The sequence below is a fragment of the Penicillium diatomitis genome (genome assembly GCF_028827545.1).
Source record: "Penicillium diatomitis strain IBT 30728 chromosome Unknown utg000013l_segment0_segment0, whole genome shotgun sequence".
NCBI classification, from domain to species: Eukaryota; Fungi; Ascomycota; class Eurotiomycetes; order Eurotiales; family Aspergillaceae; genus Penicillium; species Penicillium diatomitis.
The window spans coordinates 942845-963673 of NW_026623185.1; the positions used below are offsets into that span (position 1 = coordinate 942845).

The following is a 20829-nucleotide window of genomic DNA, read 5'->3' on the forward strand; positions in this document are numbered from 1 at the left end:
AAGAGACAAGCCGTGAGAGTTGGCTCCGCTGTCACAGTGTGGGTTCTTCTACAGAATCTTGGATCTCGATTGGATACCGATTATAATAATTACCTGTATGGGTACTTTGAATATCTTATTACGTGTTTGATAATGGGCTTGAAATTCATGGTTCGGCATCGTATTGCAAGCAAACTCAAAATTACTATATGGTTACCTAGAAGTGAGTTCAGCTTCGTAATAGGCCGTATTGAGCTCTCTTTAGCGCAATGTGCCAACTTAGCCCGTATTTGGTCCGGCATTCCTGCAGACTGTACGCACGGACAGGATAAAACGGTGGACAGGGCGGATAGGCTTGAAAGGTTTAGACCGGAGGAAGTGCAACGCGCCCATGATGTCCATTTTATTTCAGAGAACTTTACAATAGTCTTCTGGGTGAACAACACGCCTAATTGTCATTGGACCCAAAGTTCTATGAGAAATCTTTTGGAAAATCCCAATTATGTGATGGCTGCCGGGGAATATTGATCGCGGTATCGGAAAGACGAAAATTGATAGATAAGAAAAGCACAGAAAGATATGACCAAGACATCCTGGCCATCGCGCAGTCTAGCCCCATGAGTCACAGTTCATATAATTGCCAGATTGGTCGCTAACACAAGCTGGCGCGGAAGCGTGGTAAACTTCCACCAACGGCCATTTTCAGGTAGAAAACGACAGGGACCTTGTAATTCATACAAAGAACTACTGTACTTATCAATACCACTCTGATGTTCATACTAAGCGAGGCGCGACGCTAGGCTTCCATTGTACGGTAAAAAGGCCAACTTCGCCCGAGTAATCACACGGAGTTCACAACACACGGGCACCAGCCGCCACTGTACCTACCTGGCATTGTGGTCACCATTGATCCTGCTCTTTTAAAGATAGAGTGGCAAGTTTGGTCATGAAAAAGACACACTCGCGCGATTGACGTGTTCTAAAGGACTATCAAAACAAACAGGGACTTGGAAGGAAGGACAAACTTACTCCTGACATGCTGATATACTAATCGGCGGCTTTACTTGTACCTTTTCTTCCTTTCCGAGCTTCCCACCTACGCTAGTATACACGATGTTGTCCGAACCTCCAGATGTGAAATAATGAATTTCTGATTTCCAAGATCTTGCAGTCTGAATTTTCTTTTTCTATTGGATCTAAGCGCTGTACTACTGGATGATGCAGGAACGCTAGACCAAATACGGGCAAAAATGGTACCTTGCGCCGATGAGGGCTTAAAAGAGCCTAGTACGAGGCTGGACCCAGGTCTCTAGTCGATTTTTGTTTGAATCTCCCCCAGAGCAGCAACACAACCCCAAACTATGAATTCAATAAACCACCGTCAAGAATGTTTTGTATTTTTCAAAAGTCCCCGTGGTCATCATAACCGGTATCAAAACGAACACGAGATTTTTTAACTAGCCTATAGGAGAACCCCGACCGTGCTAGCCGAGCTAATTCTCATGCATTATCCAATTCCGAGTTGGTAACACCAGCCGAGGGTGGGTGGGCGGCAGGCGTAGTTCACTAAGAAATTCTCGTGACGCTATTCTCGTGGCGCTGATCCATACAAACCTCGAGGAACCTATGCCAAGGATAGATAGAGAGAGGGCCTTCATGCACCCAAAATTGCAAGAAATCTCAGCTTACGCTATGAGAAGTACGAAGTACTTGCCCCACCTTTTTTATCACGCGGGATCGCTCGAACTAATGCTTGGTAATCATAGGGCGCTTCGAGGCTGAGAATGTATAAAACATTATTTAAAATACTAGTACATAGTTAAATGAGTATTCTAAGCCGCTGCGGGAGTGTGCACCAACAAATACATTGCTTCGTCGCTCTTGCTCTGTTTCATACACGGCTTGGACAATGTGCGGGATTGCTAATCTTTTTTCGTGGGTTTTTGAATTTTTGCCAGAGCCATCGTACTCGTCGGAAAATGTATTGTCTTTTTACTACATGCCACGAACTTTGACGTTAATGGGAGAAATGGCTCAAAAGCTAGAAATAACAAGAGCTCTCGAATATGGCGGCATAAAATGATGCAGAACAACAGGGTTGTATAGAGAATGAAAATGTGGCCAAAGACGGAGCCCATGAGAATAGTTCCCATCCTCCGTTGTCTATCTTCGGGGCAAACTCGAGAGGACACTCAACGATTTACCTGGGCAGATCTTCGAAAAGCTGCCTAGGCAATTGAAAGGCAAAATATTCCATTCATGCAAAATGTCCTGTCTGGGTCCAGTTGGTTCAAACGCAATTAAATATGCCATGATGACCTTCTTGTACGTTCGGATTTTCAGACAGTGGAACGTTACAATCGCTACGGGGTCAATGAGCTTATTGATCGAAGGAACTATTATGCAAATACTTTTGGGTTCATGTCATGACCGGAACATACAGTATATTGTCAATACTTATCGCGTCTTTGCTAGGGATCCCTTCAGACGCTTCTCAGTTCAGTCATTCAGTACTCAAGAGAATATCTACTAAGATCAGGAGCGAAAGCTTTATTTCCGGACTCTTCTATGGTACACGATGACCTGGAGTAGTATTTCGTCCCTCTAAGAGTATCTGCAAAACATGACGAGACTCGTGACTACTGGCTAGTTCTGGACAGAAAGGCCTTCACATAACAGCACTAGCTCTTTAACAAACAACGAAAGAAATGTGAACGGTCGTGATAGATCAATTCCCCGACTTGCTGACAATAGCTCACCAGTCTATCTCTTATTGTCAAGTCAGGGTGCTCGGTCAAATCGCCGTTTGGAAACCAGTGCCTCCTTCAACTAGTCGAAGTTCGTGATCCTTCCACTCCCAGTTACCGCCATCATCCAGCATGCTTAATGAGATGATACGCGGATATTTGCTGTTGTGGCAGTGTCCAACAAAGACAATTGTTTTGTCTATGATCAATCCAGCTTGTTTCTTCGTTCACAAAAGTAATCCACCATCGTGAAAGGCTTTCTCAAAATTCACTGCTTTGATCATTTGCGGTATTCTCGCACCTCCTCGTATCGAGGCGAGTGCGTTCAAGTCGTTCCCCACGAGGCCAACCTCTCTTCACCTGATGAGGTCGTGATTGTACTGGACTGGAATTTCCTTCCTGTTCCCCAAGCATGAGCAGGCGGATCTTTCCTAGAACATCATTTTCCTCTTCCGCTGAGAACATCAGACGACGTAACGTGCTTGGGGAAGAAATGTTTTCAGAGTCCCTGTTTTCCAAATCTGAGAGTGATTGAGTGAGGATGGATTGAGCGAATGGGGGTAATGGTTGATCTTTGCGCTCAAAGAGAGGTGTATGAGCTCCAGGCGTGGGAATTGTCTGTTCGTCATCGGTTTGCCAATCATCAATTGCAGAGTTCATGGTGTTGCGTGATTCGACCTGCACGGCTTTGGTAATGGAATTCATGATGCTTCAGCAAGCGAAAAAACTGGCACAGGCCGTGAAAGCACTTGTAGTGCTTCAATGCAAAAGAAACCTCCCTTTCACGGTGTCTTATATCTCGTATTTCGAATCATTCCAAAGTCATTGGGTGACGACTATGGCCTCATTCTTTGCTTTTTGTGTACACAGTCCACTTTATTCGGAGCGTCCTTGCTGGGACACGTTTTCTGAGACTGTAACTTACAATGAGTGAGATCAACGATTAGGCAATTTGCAGGTTCATGGTAACATGGATTGTAGTATTTGATGACATAGCACGCATGCGTACAATGATTCTTTCTAGGAGACTGATCTCGTAGAACCAGTCTTGTTGACAAAAAGGGAAGTGTTTCCCCAACATTGCCGAGGTTATTCCCAATTTGGATACTAATGCTGGTTGTACCGGGATGGTCGACAAAAGTCAAATACGGCAGATTTGTTAACTCTCGCACTATTCCTCTCTAACTCGCAAGTACCGTCATCTAGGCAGCCCCACAGTGATCGGCCAAGAACGCTAATCCGAAATTATACCGAATTAGACCAGTATTGTGATGCAAGACAAAAGTACTGAGTACCTCAAAACCCATTCACCCCATTCTGAGCCCGTTTCCTCCGTCCTAGACCCATTCCCCCTATACTAAACCTATTCCCCCCATCCTGAACCCGTTTCCACTATCCTGAAATCATTTTACCTTCCCGCACCCATTTCCCCTACCCTAAACGCAATTCCCCTATGCTGAGCTCGTTTTCTCCGTCCTAGACCCATTCCCCCTATCCTATTTCCATTCACCCGTCCTAAACCCGTCTGGTTGCAATGGTTGTGTTGAGCTCCACGGAGATACTGATCAGCATAAATAACGAGCTATTCTCATGGACGCTAGGGTACGAAAACCTGTCATGGGATCAGTTGGTCAGTGTCGAGAACGAGCTGCGGTTCGCCCTGGAATCTGTGAAAAGAGCGCGTTCTAAGCAGGAAGGGTAAGTCAGCATTATTTTCTGAAGTGGCGCTGCTGATAATCTCAACAGGAGTCCAGTCAATAAGGGAAAGAACAAGAGGAAAAAGAAGCCCATACAACAATCCCTTAACAGCACAGCAGACGCAATCAGAAGAAGCGGTTCAATTTTGGCGAACTGGTTGAATTCAGGGAAGCATCCGTGGCTGCAATCGCAATTGCAAAGCACACTCTCAAAGTTTCCCAAAGCAATCGTCGAAGATGGCGTCAAGCTGAAACCAATGTCTGGCCGCGAGTGGAATCACAGTAGAAAAGAGACAATGCTTTGGCTTGTCTACAAGCATGCCAGCCTGGCACATGCACTGCTCGTTCTTTGCGCGTTGCCCACAAAGGACCTTGATCTTTACACGTTAGAGGAAACCACCTCTATTGTTGAATACGTGATCCAGAACCGGGATATGCTTTCCTGTGAAGCCCTTGAAAGAGAGGCTGGAAAGCTCATCCAGAGTGAGAACATTTGCTCCACCGCTACGAGTGTATTGGCGTATCGTGGCTAACCATCACCACTGCCCAGTGTCAGGAAATACTGGGAACCGAGATGATCTCCACGAACACGTCGCTGGTAGATCCTCTAGCTCTCATGGAACCGGTCCTGCCGACAAAAGTTCAGTAGACCGAGTTGACGAAGAAAACGAACATCAAGAGATTGGTCAGGCTCAACACCCCAGCAAGCTCCATTTTTACTGATTCTAATACCGCTGACGACCCTCAGGAACTCAACAAGTCGTACGGAAACGGAAAAGGGGAATTTCTTTCCCAGAATCAGGGGATGGGTCCGACAGTAGCTCTTACGAGGAGGTCATGAAAACATCGCTCGACTCTCCCTTCGGACCGACTCCGATCCCATTCGCTTTACCAGGGCTATCCTCAGATTCTGTTGAGTTACTTTCTCTTATTGTCTCACTTGGTGGCCATGAGATTCCCGAATTGCTTTTCCTGCGATTCCGAGCAGAACAGAAACGGTGGACAAGCCATGGAGAAATCGGCATCTTCAGCCCTTCTGCCGCTGGTTTTGATCCCGTCCTTCAAAGGATTCTTTCACCTTCTCGCTTTACCGCATTGATCAACGAATTGTCTTCCTGTGTCAGACAGGATAAATCTCGGGGTACCGCAAACGATGTGTACTACACCGTCATATCTTGTTTGAAGGGGCAATTTCCAAATCACATAGATAATGACCACAGACGTAAAATCCTCGCTATCAAGCTCATCTGTTTTGTTTTCCCACGCGAAAGATTATGGGAACCACGGTAAGTGCTCGATTCTAATCTTGCTTTTGCGGCCTTAATGGGTTACTTATTGCGTCAAACTAGATTTCTGTCTGATGTTAAGACTCTAATACCCTGCCTTAAGTATACACTGGCTCAGGTCAGGGACCTAGAACTACCCGTGGACATTAAAGAGGAGGCCCTTCAGTGCATACTTGTGAAAGCGGGGCTTGAGGCGGGTTGCTGTCAAGAAGAACTTGCGATGGCTCAACGATTACTTGAAGATGACAATCGACTACCGCAATATCTGGGAGCCGCAATAGCTCACCGACGAAGTGCATTAGCACGCCTGAATGGAGACTATACCGCTTCATGCACTTTCATCGACAATCATTTGTCGAATTCGACATGGACTCACCACGTCGACAGAAGACTCCACGCATGGCACCTTCATTTATTCGCCTCTCGACTGAAAGTCTTCAATCTGATGGAGAAATTTGACGATGCTTACAGAATGATAGTAAGCTGGAGAATGCCAGAGGCCACATCTCTGATGGAACTCCGAGTGCACATTGACCTTTCACTTGTGGTTTCTGACATTCAGAAGTCCTTGGGGCAACTGGAGCTATCAAAATCTTATCTTGAGGACTGCTACCGCCATCCTGGCCTGCTTTGCAATGATCCAAAACAATATCAAATCATCTGCGCACTTGTGGATGTCCGTTGTGCGTTGGGGGAGATCGACGAAGCAGAAAGTCTGGTCAAAGCAGAAACTGAGAAACTGCGCTCGACAGATGGATTATCCAAGGCCCGGAGACGTCTTTTGGTATCATCACTGGATGTGAATATTGCAAGGATTTCGCAACCAAGCCTCGCGGAAGCTCGGTCGAAAATCTCCGACTTGACCAGATTCTTCAATGAATCCCCGAGCTTAGATATCAGCGATCAGCTGCTCCATGTCCGCACACTTACCGCGTCAGCCCGTATTTATCATATGCAGTCATCATTCGAGCAAGCCATTGCTGAATGGGAGAAGGTGAAAACTTTGGCCCAACAATATTCTGCCTTTCGCGAAAAAGGGTTCACTTTTGCTTTCAGCGAGCTTTCCATCGGTTATGCCCAGCTTCAGATTGCCCTTCGGTCAATCGGGCACGCGGACTCCATTTTCAAAGGGGAGAAAGATAATTACTGGATACCAACAATCGCAACAAACTGGCTTCCGGAAGTGAGGTCGGACATAACAGCTTGTATTCAGTCCAGGTAGGGATGTTTTAGGGAGCCGGTGAGATAGAATTGGTATCATAATCGCAAATCCAGAATGTTTTCTTTAATAATTTTTCTAGGAATCTTCAATTCTAGTCAAAATATCATTGGAACAATGCCTCTCTTCCTAAATTGTGGGAGGCGCGCAGAATATTGCTAAGCTGAATCTTTCTGTACCGGAACCTTTCTGCGGTGTAGGTGCGCGGACTCGATGCACGCAAGCGCGAGCCGTAGCCTTCCCAAAGAAACATTACACCCGGGTTCCTATAAAATCACAACTTCACCAGGAACTGCGGGAACAGGGATGGAAGATTCTTCTATCCTATTCCCTTGCTATCCGACTCGTCTGTAGATTGGAGATGAGCGATTTCTAAGCCGTCACATTCCGCATCATCCAAGCCAATATCCTCAATGTGCCACCATCCATATGCGGAGGACTATAATCGCCCTCGCTAGACGTCACGTCTTGGCAAATTGAATAATGCAGCTCTATCGACTCATATTCGAGGTGTTCTGTGCCTGTCAAAGTGACATGCGGGCTGAGAATTTGATTCGACAAAGTGTCGAAGAGGGGCCTCCGCAAAAGCGTCGATTCTTGCGTCGAAGCCCAGCTTAGCTAGCCGCAATCAGGCACGTACACACAAATTAGTTGCAACTATCATCTAGCAAAATCACAGCACCATTCCTCGACCTAAACTACGGAATGGTACCCGTTCAAGTAGCTCGGTCATGAATGACTACGAATATACATACCCCGAATACATTTCGAAGTCATTCAGATCTCAGAATCAACCCGAGTAAGTAATTGCCTAGGCATTCCTGCGTTAGGAAGTAGTGACTCGAAAAAGACACCGTAGAAAATCACGACCACCAGAAGAGGTTCAAGAGGCCATAAATGCCGCTAGCGATTGTGAGCGACCGCGGTCCCTAATCCGTGAACTCCTTCTAGAGAATAGTATGCGAAAGGCTATCGATTTAACGCCGACTATCCACCGCTTTCCACCCACAGACCGACCGTGCAACAGAGCGTGCTAACCAGGAGATCGAACGGATTCTACGTGCATTCACCATATACGCATAGGATGACTGGAAAGAGCTGCTACTAATAGTAGCAGTGGTAATTAATAATCGAGATGCTGCTTCAACGGGAATCTCGCTATTCTTCTTCACTTATGGCTACCATATCGACCCGATTGGTATCGAAGAAGCAAACCAGCTATAGGATGCCTTGACCCTACCGGAAAAAGCAGGCGAAACCTTGGTGAATCGCCTACGAGAAGCCACCGATTGGGCCCAGGCCGCGATTGCTTCCGCACAGGACTACCAAGAAGAGCAGGCAAACCGACGACGACAGGCTGCCCCTGTCTACAAGAAGGATGACTGGGTCTGGCTGAACCTTCGAAACGTACGCACGCAGCGACCGTCAAAGAAGTTAGATTGGCTACATGCTCGGTACCGAGTATTAGACGTTCTATCACCGTTCACCGTCCGACTCGATGTTCCCACCGGCATACATCCAGTGTTTCACATCGAACTAGTCCGCCCGGCAGCGACAGACCCCTTCCCATCCCAGATAATAGACGACACGCAGCCGCTACCACCACTGATCGACGGAGAGGAAGAATACGAAGTCGAACGGATCCTCGCCGTACGACGTAGGAAGATTGGGCGAGAATATCGCGACGAAGCGCTAGTAAAATGGACAGGATGGGTAGAACCGACGTGGCAAAGATTGGACTTAGTCCAGAACTGTGCTGCGCTAGACGCCTTTGAAGAACAGCACGGTCCCGTTTCGGACGTGATTCACCATCAAATCGATGCTGGAAACCACGTCATTGTCCCCCTTGCAGGAACAAGGTTAGGAGGGGGTATTGTCACGGGCCAGTGCCCGATATTGGTCACGTGTGCCACGAGACCTTGGCATGTTGACATTAGGAACACGAGAGAAGAACTTCTCTTCTTTCAGCTTTTTGTACACAGTTTGTGGCCTAGTCAGATTGAATTTAAGTCTTGCTTCAGCCCCTCACAAGTATTTAGATCTAAAAGGGCTCTAGTATTATTATACCCTATCCTCCTTATATTTAAGGAGAAGGCTATTCCCTACTATTTAGTAAGGATAAATATATTAAGACTACGCCTAGTTAGAAGCTTTATACTAATAGTTAGGGTCCTATCTCTATCGTAGGCGTTTTCAGATTCAGTTTAGCACTCGAGGTCATAGAATATATCTGGAACAAACCTACTCTGAGACTCTCTTCGTTCAGATTCTGCCCCAGGACGGTCCAGATCTCACTCGCTGCAAAGCCCCAGAGGCCTGAAAAGCCATCTATCCTGAACCCTAGAGTCAACGAGCTGCAATGCTTTGCTTATGAAAGTACTTACATTGTCTGCTCATCAATTTGGTGATGTTTAAGGATAAAGGAGTCGAACTTCTCAAGCCGACTGCGAGCCTGGAGCAACTTTTCATCGAGCGACTTCTTTTCTTGTTCGAGATACCCACTTTTCGCTTTTTCTTCAGCAAGGAGGCTAGTAAGCTTTGTGTCGGTTTCCTTCAGTTTGTCGATCGATGCATCTCTTTCTTTGAGCCTTCTCTGGAAAGAATCAATTTCAAGGTTGTGTTGTGCAATCATTGAGTTGATCTTTCTTTCATCCTGAGATCTTTCCGATAGCTGCGTTTGTAGCTGGCGCTGAAGTTCTTGAATTCTTCGAGAGATCTCAGCCAAAGATTTATCTTTTTCTGTACTTTCTTTTTGGAGGGAAACAATTCTTTTTTCTGCAGTTTCCTTTTGGATGGTCAGGTCCTGATTCACTGCGGAGAATGTGCTGATCACAACCGATTCCCTATCTTTTTGAGCTTTAATGTCCTTTTGCAAACTGGTCAACTTTTCATCTCGAGTCCGGATTTGCTCCTGTTGCTCTTTGACCTGACTATAAGTTGCCGATGCGTTCTTGAAGTCGGGATCCAAAGTGAGTTGGCAGAGGTGCTCAATGATTTTGTTCTTTAAAGCATCTTCACGTTCGGCCTTGTTAGTGACAGGCCCTCGTTGCGTGGCTGTCTTAATTGTTGGTGGAGACATAATGGATATAACGAATAATGACACAGGGGAGTGGATTGAGATTAGTGGAATTAACTCGATGGGGGCTGCACTTATTTATAATTTCTCCTATACTCGAAGCACATATGGCTGCACACAGACGTTTGGTGATCGTAGACGAACGGTGGATTCACCTTTGTGCGCACAGAAACGAGCCTCAAGTCTGTAGAAGCTTGGGCCTCTCCAGGGTGTGCTGAGTTGTCTTGGATATGCATGACACAGGGTGACGAGCAGCGTGTTCTGGAGCGAAAGGCTACCCGCTCCAACTCAAAGGTATAATACAGAGGTTCAATGCCGCTGCGAGTCATGGAACTTTCCTTGCGCCCAATCCGAATCTCATTGTTCGGGAATGCATCGCAGCAAAAACGCCTCGCCAGGGCGATCGGTATTCATCAAACAAGGCGAGGAAGACCTGAGCCATTCACAGCCAGGATTGTGAGGCATCCCGGCATACTTTATGTCAGTGTGACACGTAAGGGACAATATACGAGCCATTTCTCCATCGCTTATGGCGGGTATACTTAGTAAGTCATTGGGTTCGTGGCTAATAGAGCACTTGTAGAATGAGGCTGAGATGAAGCGCACGAACGCTCCGTGTGTTCCGCCCCCGCCCCAGCACGGTCGCTTTACGTGAAGAAAAAGCAATGGCAGCAGCTGAACCAAATAAATGAACACGGAATTGCTAAGGTAAAACTGAAGCCCTCTCCTGCTTAATGTAAAATTTGGTATGGGTTTTGTCCTGTGCATAGTAAGACGAACAAATGTGGAGGGTTTGCTCGTGACGGATATTACTCTGTATTCGTTGGGCCATACCGAATTACCTAAGTTGGCTCAAGTCAATTTCTCCCGATCGGATTGAGATACAATTACAAAGGAGGAACATAGGAGGTTCTGGTGGGATCAGTCAGCAATACCAGCGAAGAGTACGTCCTGAAGAAATCAAAACCGCAAACATCACGTATAGTATCGCCTGTAAGAGTATGTAGTGTTCTGGGGGCTGGCTAGAGCCTGCCGTAAGATGCTTTGGTAGTTACCCAACGAATCCTCGACTAATAACCGGACTTCTCAAGGGAAATATCTGTGTGGGCTTTCCTGCCTTTGAAATCAATGAAGGTATCTCGATTCCGAGAGGGCTTGACCGCGAAGGGCCCAAGAATATTGGTACTTTACTTTCCCGGCAGTCTTCTTATAATTCGAAAGTCTTTCATTCAGGGTATGCTCTGCATGCATCAAACCTTTTGATTTATCCGGAAGTATCTAAGCAGAGGACCAAGTCAGTGGAGTGAGAAGAGAAGGGGCTGGGCTAGATTATTGCTATGGGTGATACAAATTTTGTTGGGAGGCGAAGACGGATAACCGATTCTGTCATACTATCAGTGTCCTGTATTCTCGCATACTGATATGAATTGGACCACCTTGCATCTCTTGTACTTCCGGTCACAAACGTGAAGGCTGCGCTGGTGTCAAACGACCTATGGATATGGAATGTCAAAAGTTACATCCGTGGAATGTGCCTCTGGCCTTCCCTCTGGGGCACGGGAAACTACATTTCAGTCTTCAACGTGCCACTACCTCACTGAAATACAAACAGCGAGGACGGTTTCGGGAGCTTCCGCGATTTATGGTGAAGCTGCAATCATGCTTGACCGGCAGAATGACGCTAAAGACTGCTCTGAATAGCCGACGTTTCTCAATGGTGGTGTATACGTTTGCGTAAAGCTGGATCCGACCCTTAGGACACTTGTGGTATAAAGTTGAGGTATATTCCGGGCATCTGAAGGCATTTATCAAGCTGCAAAATGTCGCAAAGCGATCCGGATGAGAGGCTGATATTTTTGGCCTGCCAGCATATCTTTCGTGGCCCTAACTTTCAAGTGAGAAAATTCAAGACGGTCAAAGGGTTAATTAGACAAAACGAACTTTCCCTCACCGATATTCTACGAGAATATGATATCGATCGCACTAGCAGCGTTGCCAAAAAGCTTCTAGAGAGCCAGGTTTTCGATTCGACCTTGAAGGCTAAGATTCGATTTCCGGAGTTATTCGATGTGTCGCCTACCCAGAGTGCTGAGAGAGAGGCTTCAGAAGCAGAGGCTGCGAGAGAGGAAGCCAACACTGTAAGGGAGATATCTGACTGTGAGGCTTCGAAAGACACGGCAATCAGTTCTCTCACCGAAGTTGGAAGCGAACGGACATTCAGTGGTGATCAATTGATTCCTGCAAGTTGTCCAGAGCAGGATACAGACACAATTATAGCCATTCCCTCGCTATATCCGGTTTACATCCACTATCGGTGTCAGCATCTAGTCTTGACGACTATACAAGAATTGCTTGAAGAGAGCTGCTTCGAGTTTGCTCAGCAGCATTTTCCCCTCCTCCTAGCAACGAACGAATGGGACTGCCCCGAGGCGGTTGAACTTACCGAATGGACCAAGATACTCTCTCGTCAATATAACCCGCCGTTCAACGATCTGAAAACCCCCGTTAATAAGTTTCTTGGCTTACTTCGAGAACTCCGACATTCCGCTGTGCACCGACTTCGAAAAACCGCAGCTGGTGTTGAACAACTTGTTGAGAACGCACAGCTTTTTTGAATGCCTTGGAAGATTCGACTCGATCAGAAAAAGTTGAGACTCTTCGGAGGGAGCTGCAAACCGCGATTGAAGAGCTTAAGCGCAACAAAGATCTCTTTGAGAAAAGATTAGTTGCGCAACTCAAGGAGATACAAAAGAAGCGGAGTGAATTGGACATTTGGGAAAAGAACACGAGGGAGGGAATGATCAGAGAGGACTTGCAATGTTCAAGGGACATCGGTGAAGTTCTGGAAAGTGTTGTTCGGCGAGTCAAATCAAAGGATCCAAAGGAAGCCGAGGGTGCGAAAAGTGTACCGGATGTGTATTCAGATTCGTTGGATTCGGAAGACGAATTTCTGGATGTAGTTTCATAAAACCGCAGTTTCAAGGGCTGATTTGAAGAATTTTATAATCAGCTTTTTCCTTGTTCTCCCGTAAAATATGGTGCAGTAACGGTTCCACGATAGTCTCCCAGTCTCATTGGCTACTTCGAAGAACTTAAACGCAACGAAGATCACTTTGAAAGAAAATTGGCTTTGCGCAACTCAAGGATATACAATTTTCTTTAATAAGCTAGAGTAGAATTTTTCTGCCAGTCTCGAGCTCCTTAAGCTGTTTTTGTAACTGGTGACGCTTCCTCCGGACAATTGCTTCCTCCCCAGCAATTTGCTCCAGTTGTTCACGTGAAAGGCTGTAGACCCATGAAGGGGAGAACAATTTCATCGGCGCGGCAGGCCCGCTAACCAAATGGTAATCCGCTGCTTGCTTGCAAAGATTGTCAACGAACCTTTTTCTGGCAACTTTGTAGTACGACTTCAAGATATCGTGGATATCTTGCACTGTTTGTTGCAAGTTACTCATGTGGTGGATTCGAGTGAGATCAGAGACTCGAACACAATTTCCACTTGAGCCGTCATCGTATTTTACGCAAAAAGATGACTCCGTTACTTCAGACGTGATGCGTTGCTGACGACTGAAATGAACATTAGCACCTCATAAGTAATAGCAGGTAATCGACTCTTACCATTTCTGCAAATTGCTATTCAAATAATGATTCTGGGTCATCGGTGTTCCGTCCCTTTCAATTCGAAGGAGAAACTCCGTCATCGCAAGGGCTTGTCGATATTTTTCGATGAGATCGTCCATCAGAACTGAGAGGATATTTTGACCTAGTCTCTGATCTCCGCAGGATATGTTCAACGCCTTCGTCGTAAAGGTGTGAACGATGGATATGACATCGCAAATGTAGCCCTCTGCCAGAGGCGGCCATTTCGCAGATTGTTTCTTCAGCACGCTTGAAAGTATGGACGAATTGAATGTTCCCAACTCGAACCCACGAGACTCCGTGTAGAGGTTTTCAATCCAAGGAAGAATTCCTTGCGCCATGGCATCCTGGATTTGGACACAATCGTGTAGAATGTCCTGTATATCGTCACAACCATTCAGCTTCCTGCTCGGGATCGACTTTCGCTCCTTTTCTTCTTTTTCCCCGTCACTATCCACGCCGAAAATGTTCACGCGGACAGAGCTCGTCGGGGAAGTTTTCTTGGCTGTTGATCTGATTTCAGAGTCGTCGTCATGCTCATGCGATTTGAATCCGTATACATGACCATAAGCGGAAAAGTCGTCAGAGAACTGAGCATTGCGATTAGCACACTTGGTTGCCAACCGTAAATCGGGTTCTTCATCGAAGGCGTCTTGTGCTCCGTAGTTTGTATGAAGAGCATCCTCAGTGATACGCTGAAATTTTGACACAATTTCGAGCAAAAATTTGCTTTGTTGCTCAGGGGATCCGCGCTCTTCTCCAAGGCTTTCAAGTGCCCGTTTACATTCTTTAAGACGTTTCGAAACTTCGGATCGAACCTATAACCCATTTAGCATCAGCTTCCGTACGATATATCATGTCGACGAACTCACCGATGGAAATACCCGCCGCACGTTCGAAGCCAAAAGCGCTTGCAGTCGTGTTCCCAGGGCATTGATGCCATAGTTATCACTTGAGAGGCGATTCCAAGGAGGTGAAACGCGAAAGATCTCCTCTTCAACGTCACGGTTCTTTGATGGGTCCTGAAGGTCCTTCTGGCCCAAGTTTCTTACGACCACCCAGCCTAATCCTTGAGACCACTGGTTCTCTTCGACAAGTTCGATAACCTTTTCCTCTGCTCCTTTGTCCACGAGGTCTGGTTTTGTAAGGATCCCCAGGGTTCTCGTTCCGTCGGGGTCCAATTCTCTAGAGATTTCAATAATCTCCTGCGTGGCAATGTCCACATTTGCTGGTACAACGCCGAGGATTATTGATCGTGGGTTTCGCATGTAGTTGAGTACCATATCCCTCACAAGGGTGATGTCTGACTTGGAAGTTAAGCCAGGTGTTGTAGTTTTGAAAATCCCTGGAACATCAATCACACTGAGATGATTTTCATGGGGTCCATGAAGTCCAATCGAAGAACATCTCGAGAAAACGTAGGCAGGTTGTCTCCCATTGACGTTGATAGGCCCATCGCTAGATGGACCTTAGCAAGGTTAGATTCTGCACTCGTTGCGAGATCCAGACATGTAGACTAACCTCCGCCATCATGCTCTTGAATTCCTTCTCATCCAGTGCTTCAATATTGGATATACTCCAACTTGCATTTTCCTTCTGGTCGTCATGAGCCGCAGAGATGATGGAGCCGGTGAGTTTCCGTATTTTTAAGCTCGGATCCCTCCGGAAAATGATCTGTGTCGCGAATCGGGTACACAAGCCGCTGTTTCGAGGAAATTTTAATTTTGTCAGGCCCTCTAGAACGGAGCTTTTGCCGCTGGATTGATCTCCAACAACGACCAGCTGTGGTAGATTGATATATTCTCCCACATTGCAAGCGAATAATTTGTCAATTATTTCAAGCCGAGAAGGGTCAGCCAGCATCATACTGGCTGGCACTTGAGCTTCCTGCTTAACCGTCATGTTTTGCTGTGGAAGATTCACGGACGAAATCTTACGCAGTTATATAGCTAGCTAGGATATCAGAATCCTCGGCACTAATCGCTTGGTATGCTCCAGGGAATGCCCCCTGTTCTTTCCAGGAATTTAAAGAGTAACATTGGGCCACCCTTGCGTGTGAACAGTCGGAGCGGATTGGACGATTTGGATAAGAACACAAGGAAAGGAATGACCCGAAAGATCTTACAATGCTCGAAGGATATTGGCGAGATCTGGATACCTCTGTTTAGCGAGTAAAATCAACGAATCCACAGTGAGCCGAGAGTCGGAAATTTTTGCCGAATAGTTGTTCAATTTTGTTGAATCCGAGTGAGGAACTGGTTAGCAGAGAACTGAAATCTGCATTTTTGGTATTGGAATTGAACGCCCGATGAACAGCCAAGGGCTTGAATCTAATGCACGCCTTGCTTTCATTTGGACTCCATTCACCTTGCCCTTTTTCCTCACCAGCAAGCCACTTTCAGTTAGTAACACTTCGCGAAGTATGTACGAAGAGCGAGCTTACCACGTCACCCTGCCAGTGTTGGAGCATGGGACTTGAGTCACATGGGTTATGCACATGCTCATTGCCATCAAGGTAATTCACTGGATAATCGACCCGCGCTATGAGGCGCTTTGGATCCCTGATAAAAATCGGATCTGCCTTGCAGGAGAAGTCCGAATTTCCAGGAAGTCTGGCTTTGCTCTCGTCTTTGACAGCCTGCTTTTTATGGATGACTTTGTACTCAAGCAGAAGCCGTTTTACCACTCCAGGAGGTAGAGAGTTACCGTCAGAATTCCAACGTTCACGCCTCGGAACTGGAGAGGTTTCACTGCAAAGGGTTGAAGGCGGTCAAGGTATTTCGGAGTAACTATGTGGTATTGCTGAAGAGATCGACGTCAGAAGTCCAGTGAGTGTACCTGAGGAGGAGGGTTTGCTTACAAGCATTTCCTCTTCCCCGCCACTCTGGTCTATTCCCAGATACATGGCTCGGCGTAAATAACCCAGATTTATCATTTAATCACAACTTGGAAGTCGGCATTACGCGCCATGCGTACGATTGGGGGTAGATTCGATACAGAATAATGGTGGCACGGCATGGGTCGCGCCTGATTATTGTCGACTTCGTGTGGCTTTGAGGCCTGGATGGATGTCGAATGAGGCGCTTTCCACCAGTGGCACGACATTGTCTAGCAGAGGGCGGCCCGTCGCTTCATCCTTTGAAGATAATTGAGACGTCGCCAGCAGGTCAATCTCAATGCCTTCTACATCTTCGTATGATTTAAACAAGCCACGGTGTCTTTGGAAATTTTAGCACTGTAAATATCAGAGTAAACTTAGTACAGCGATATGTATAGAACGCTGGAATCTTTGCACCCACGAATAGCCATTGAACCCTCAAAGTCATCCAGATTATCGCCTTAGTTCCCGCTGATGAATTCTATTATCCTGCAGAAAAGATAGTTAGTAATTAATTTCAAAGTCTGCTGAATCAGAAGGCGTACTGATAGTCGTTTTCAGCGGAAAAGCCCTCGTAGCATTCAACCTGTTGGTAAATCGAAGAGATTAAATTAGCTGAAAACGCGCGGTTATAAAGGTACAAAGCTACTTACAAGGTAGTAAGGCATCGTGGCTAATAGAATGTAGAACAGGGTCGTCAGTTGTATCCGGTCGCTCGATGTTTCAAAGCTTGAAAAGATGAGGAAGGGCATCCCTTTATGTAGCTCTAAATAAGGCTTCGCTGCGGCCCGCCCCTAGCTCAGACTTCAGCCACAGCGTCCGCAGGGGAGTCTTGCCGCTCAAGGATAAACCAATAGGAGGCCACTTCGGTAGTGAGTCAGATCACTCTCGATCGCGACCCGCTTCGGCAGGCAACGAGCCCAGCTGGCCAATGGAGCGTCTCCTCACTAGGAGTGGGGTCCCAAACTCGTGAATTCTCCTCAACATATGCACTGCCAGCCTGTCTTGTCTTGAAAAGGACCACCGAGTAGAAGGCCACTGCGGTTGGCAGTGAACTGCGCTGCAGTGACCCACTTCATCCGGTAATGGACACAGCGGACCAATGAGTCACTCCCTACTTTGAGCTGGCACGTGAATCACTCGAAATGGGTAGATATCGATCTCTCTGGTTTAAATACCACTTAAGTATCATGAATTTAGTTTTCGTACTTAACTAGTTTTAATACCAATTGACATTCTGTCATATGCCAGACTTGGAATTCTAACACCACCGTATAATCTAGGGTACCTTACGCACATAACAAATCACATAGTAGTCATTCCGTGCTGTCTTCGCGCTTATTGAAGAGAGGCATGTGGAATTAGATTATCTATACCACATTAGTTTTTTTACTACTGGATGTTTCAGGACTAGTCTGGGACTAGAATGACCGTTATAGGACACATGCAGTACAAAGAGGGCCTTGCTATGACGTATCCTCTCTTGTCTGGCATTTGCTCTCCGGTCGGGCCTTATAGGACTAATTTCCTCTCAAGAGGATTCTCTCAGGAGGATTAACCTCTCAGAGTGAAGCTCTTATTTCGGTGCAGATACTTCGACACAATCTAGCAATCTTGTACCGAACAATTTTGACTTCGCGCTCCTATTACACCAAGCAGCAGAATTGGACAATACAAGTTTGCATCTGGAAACCCCAGCAATCCATGCTGTCACCAATTGTGCAACCATAGGTGACGGCTCTCCAGGGGTTCAAAATTCTGCGGAAGTCAGGTCCACTCCAGTACCTTTGAACACTGCTACTGACCCCAATTCTTTGGACCTGATGATGCAGAATTTATACGCCAAGGCGACTGATGTGGATGGGACTGGAACACAACGTCATCTTAGTACCGACAATCAACAGGCCGTTCCCCGAACAGAGGTCCCTGGTGCCGAAGTCCCAGACATCAGCTCATCCCTCTCTAACAAGGGTCCTCCATCGGGCATGGTCGGCCAAACAGCGTCTAGATCATCCTCCGAAGTTATCCCTAAAATGTCGGACCTCGTTGTATCGACTGCTACGTCACCTTGTGATGTTTCTGTAGGTGCTGTATCGGCGGAGTTAGATGAGATGGAGATAGATGGGGTTGCAGGAGCACGTGCAGACAACAACAAATTTTGGAATGAATCTCTGCCTCCGCGTGAAGAGATCCCCAGTCTCAACCCCACTCATTCCTATCCTACACCCCAGTCCAATCCGCCAGAAACGCCTATCCCAGAAAAACGACGCATCGAATACTCAAAGAACTTCCCAAGCAAGACCGTCCAGCGCGAAGTTCTCTCATCATGCTCTCCAGCGTCACCCACGGATGGTTCTGCTGGCGCAAACATTGGGAGCGCTTCCGAGGCATCGAAATCGGTCTCCACTGGATACAAACATCCTTCCGTCGAAGACGATATGGGAGACGAAGAAATGGAGTCCATTTTGGAAGATGCCTATAAATTCTTGAAGTACCGTTCCGTTTTGCCAAATTCGAACTCAGAAACTGAGCCCAGCACACCACGAGTCAGGGAATCACCCGAAGACTCTCACCCTGGAGACGAATATGTCACAGATACAGCGGTTTCAGAGCTAGCACGTGCATCAGTCTTGTCTCCCTCCTCTCCTGCTAATGAGGCTTCACCTGCACCTCGTCAGACCGATGATCACGTAGGGGTTGCTGGGAATAGCAAGAACCGCAAACGAAAGCGCACCCCAGAAACTGATGACCCAACAGCAAGAAGAGCAAGTCAAAATTCCACCTTATCTAATGGTAGCATACAGGCAGCGGCGCTCCAGTCTTCCTTACTAGTAGCTGATGACGAGGACCTGGCCATTAGTGATGCCTTGTCTTCGCTCGGTTCGAGTTCTGCTGGTAGTCCTCTTCTCGAGCCTGACCACAGTCCGACTCCCGAACCCACCCCCTGGACGTGACCTTTTCAACACTCACTGAAAGAGAGAGATCTCAAGTACGTAGGACAGGTGACCATCTTCTCATGCCTGATTTTCCAGAATTTTTGGAACAACATTCCCGGCACTGGTTCGCTTCTGGCTTCTGGAATGGGGCGACGTGGGAATTCAATCAGACCTCGAGCATGGACTCGTCGCCTGATCGTGCCGGACTCATAAAATACCTGGTGACCCTGCAGAATGAAGATGAGATGCAATACTTGAGGCTGCTTGTTTCAAGGGTTCTTCTCTTTCTGTTGTACGAAAGAGAAATTGAATGCGAACGAAGACGCGGCACTGCGGCGACTACTCTCAAACAAACTGCCACTAACAACTTGTGCAACACAAGTGGGCTGTCGGGGCTGGACAAAAGAAAACTAAATAAGTCCTTCCACAATAATAAACGGCTTGGTGAGTATTGGTGGTGGTGCGCCCGGTTCTTCGGCTCTAGCTTTCTCCTGCGATGTAGTAGGGAAGCAGTGAAGAAAATGTTAGTGCCATTATTTTGGGGAAAAAATTGCTGTGCGCTGACTGAGATGCAGAAATAATACCCACTTTTCTTTGGATGCATTGATCGCGTATGTACTCAACGACCAACCGCATATCGTCAAACCTTACCCTACGCTTGATGCGGCGGTAGTCCACTTGTTGACAACCGGCGAATTCCCTCAAGCATTTACCCGGCAGACTGTACGAAAGTGGGAAGAGTGTGCAGTGACGGCGTCTCAACAGACTGCTCCCCTTCAAGTTTGGCGAGCTTTTAGCACTGAGGCGGTGTCCGGTGTAGCCCAAGGCCACCTTCAAGAATGGGTGGGTATCCCTGGTAATCGCCTGCTCGGCTTTTGAACCTCTTGTGTCCTTTCATGTAAAGGCACTTTCCCTTTGGCGTTGGGTTGGCGTAGACGTGTATAGGAACGGCATGTCTCATTATAATCGAGAGCTGTATTATTAAAATATATCACGGATTTTCTTCATGATCATCGAAAGGAAAATGGTAGACGACCGCTGTCTTCTTCATCTCAGTGCTTGAATGCTCTATCAAACCATCCTTAATACTCTGGAAGACAGTCCTTTAAGTCTTTCAAGAAGATATTTGGTTCCAACGGCGTTTGTCTTATCTGGAGAATACGTCAGGACTTTGGAGAACGGAACCCCATCGGCACACAGAAGAGCGAGTGTGGTAGCTTCACTGGCCACTGCGTAATGGCATAATGTTTTGGAACCGTCGTCTTGTAAGGCAGTCTTGCAAGAACTGCATATCCATCCATCATTGAAGGTGATTTACCTCAGTTCCCTCAGTTGGCTGCCCAAAAAAGGCGGTGAATTCCACCGCCTGCTG

General features: G+C 46.8%; 7 protein-coding genes across 7 annotated transcripts; 4 read left to right on the plus strand and 3 right to left on the minus strand.

Annotated features, from left to right (window-relative positions):
- Positions 1–2987: 2987 nt before the first annotated feature.
- On the minus strand, positions 2988–3431 carry N7539_008651 (uncharacterized protein; the record flags this gene model as incomplete). The annotated part of the gene is made up of 1 exon (XM_056938246.1): positions 2988–3431. One exon carries the CDS (start codon positions 3429–3431, stop codon positions 2988–2990), a length of 444 nt encoding a protein of 147 aa, XP_056786628.1.
- Positions 3432–4260: 829 nt separating this feature from the next.
- N7539_008652 (uncharacterized protein) lies at positions 4261–6931 on the plus strand (the record flags this gene model as incomplete). Its single annotated transcript, XM_056938247.1, has 5 exons — positions 4261–4424; positions 4473–4906; positions 4974–5108; positions 5172–5709; positions 5773–6931. The coding sequence occupies 5 exons, from the start codon at positions 4261–4263 to the stop codon at positions 6929–6931; spliced, it is 2430 nt and encodes an 809-aa protein (XP_056786629.1).
- Positions 6932–7825: 894 nt separating this feature from the next.
- On the plus strand, positions 7826–8792 carry N7539_008653 (uncharacterized protein; the record flags this gene model as incomplete). The annotated part of the gene is given in 3 exon segments (XM_056938248.1): positions 7826–7840; positions 8153–8761; positions 8781–8792. The coding sequence occupies 3 exon segments, from the start codon at positions 7826–7828 to the stop codon at positions 8790–8792; spliced, it is 636 nt and encodes a 211-aa protein (XP_056786630.1).
- Positions 8793–9308: 516 nt separating this feature from the next.
- Positions 9309–10007, minus strand: N7539_008654 (uncharacterized protein; the record flags this gene model as incomplete). Its single annotated transcript, XM_056938249.1, has 1 exon — positions 9309–10007. The coding sequence occupies one exon, from the start codon at positions 10005–10007 to the stop codon at positions 9309–9311; it is 699 nt and encodes a 232-aa protein (XP_056786631.1).
- Positions 10008–11824: 1817 nt separating this feature from the next.
- N7539_008655 (uncharacterized protein) lies at positions 11825–12972 on the plus strand (the record flags this gene model as incomplete). The annotated part of the gene is made up of 2 exons (XM_056938250.1): positions 11825–12581; positions 12611–12972. 2 exons carry the CDS (start codon positions 11825–11827, stop codon positions 12970–12972), a joined length of 1119 nt encoding a protein of 372 aa, XP_056786632.1.
- A 199-nt stretch (positions 12973–13171) lies between these two features.
- Positions 13172–15545, minus strand: N7539_008656 (dynamin family protein; the record flags this gene model as incomplete). The annotated part of the gene is made up of 4 exons (XM_056938251.1): positions 13172–13571; positions 13623–14461; positions 14516–15111; positions 15161–15545. 4 exons carry the CDS (start codon positions 15543–15545, stop codon positions 13172–13174), a joined length of 2220 nt encoding a protein of 739 aa, XP_056786633.1.
- Positions 15546–18344: 2799 nt separating this feature from the next.
- On the plus strand, positions 18345–19475 carry N7539_008657 (uncharacterized protein; the record flags this gene model as incomplete). The annotated part of the gene is made up of 1 exon (XM_056938252.1): positions 18345–19475. One exon carries the CDS (start codon positions 18345–18347, stop codon positions 19473–19475), a length of 1131 nt encoding a protein of 376 aa, XP_056786634.1.
- Between the last annotated feature and the right edge of the window lie 1354 nt (positions 19476–20829).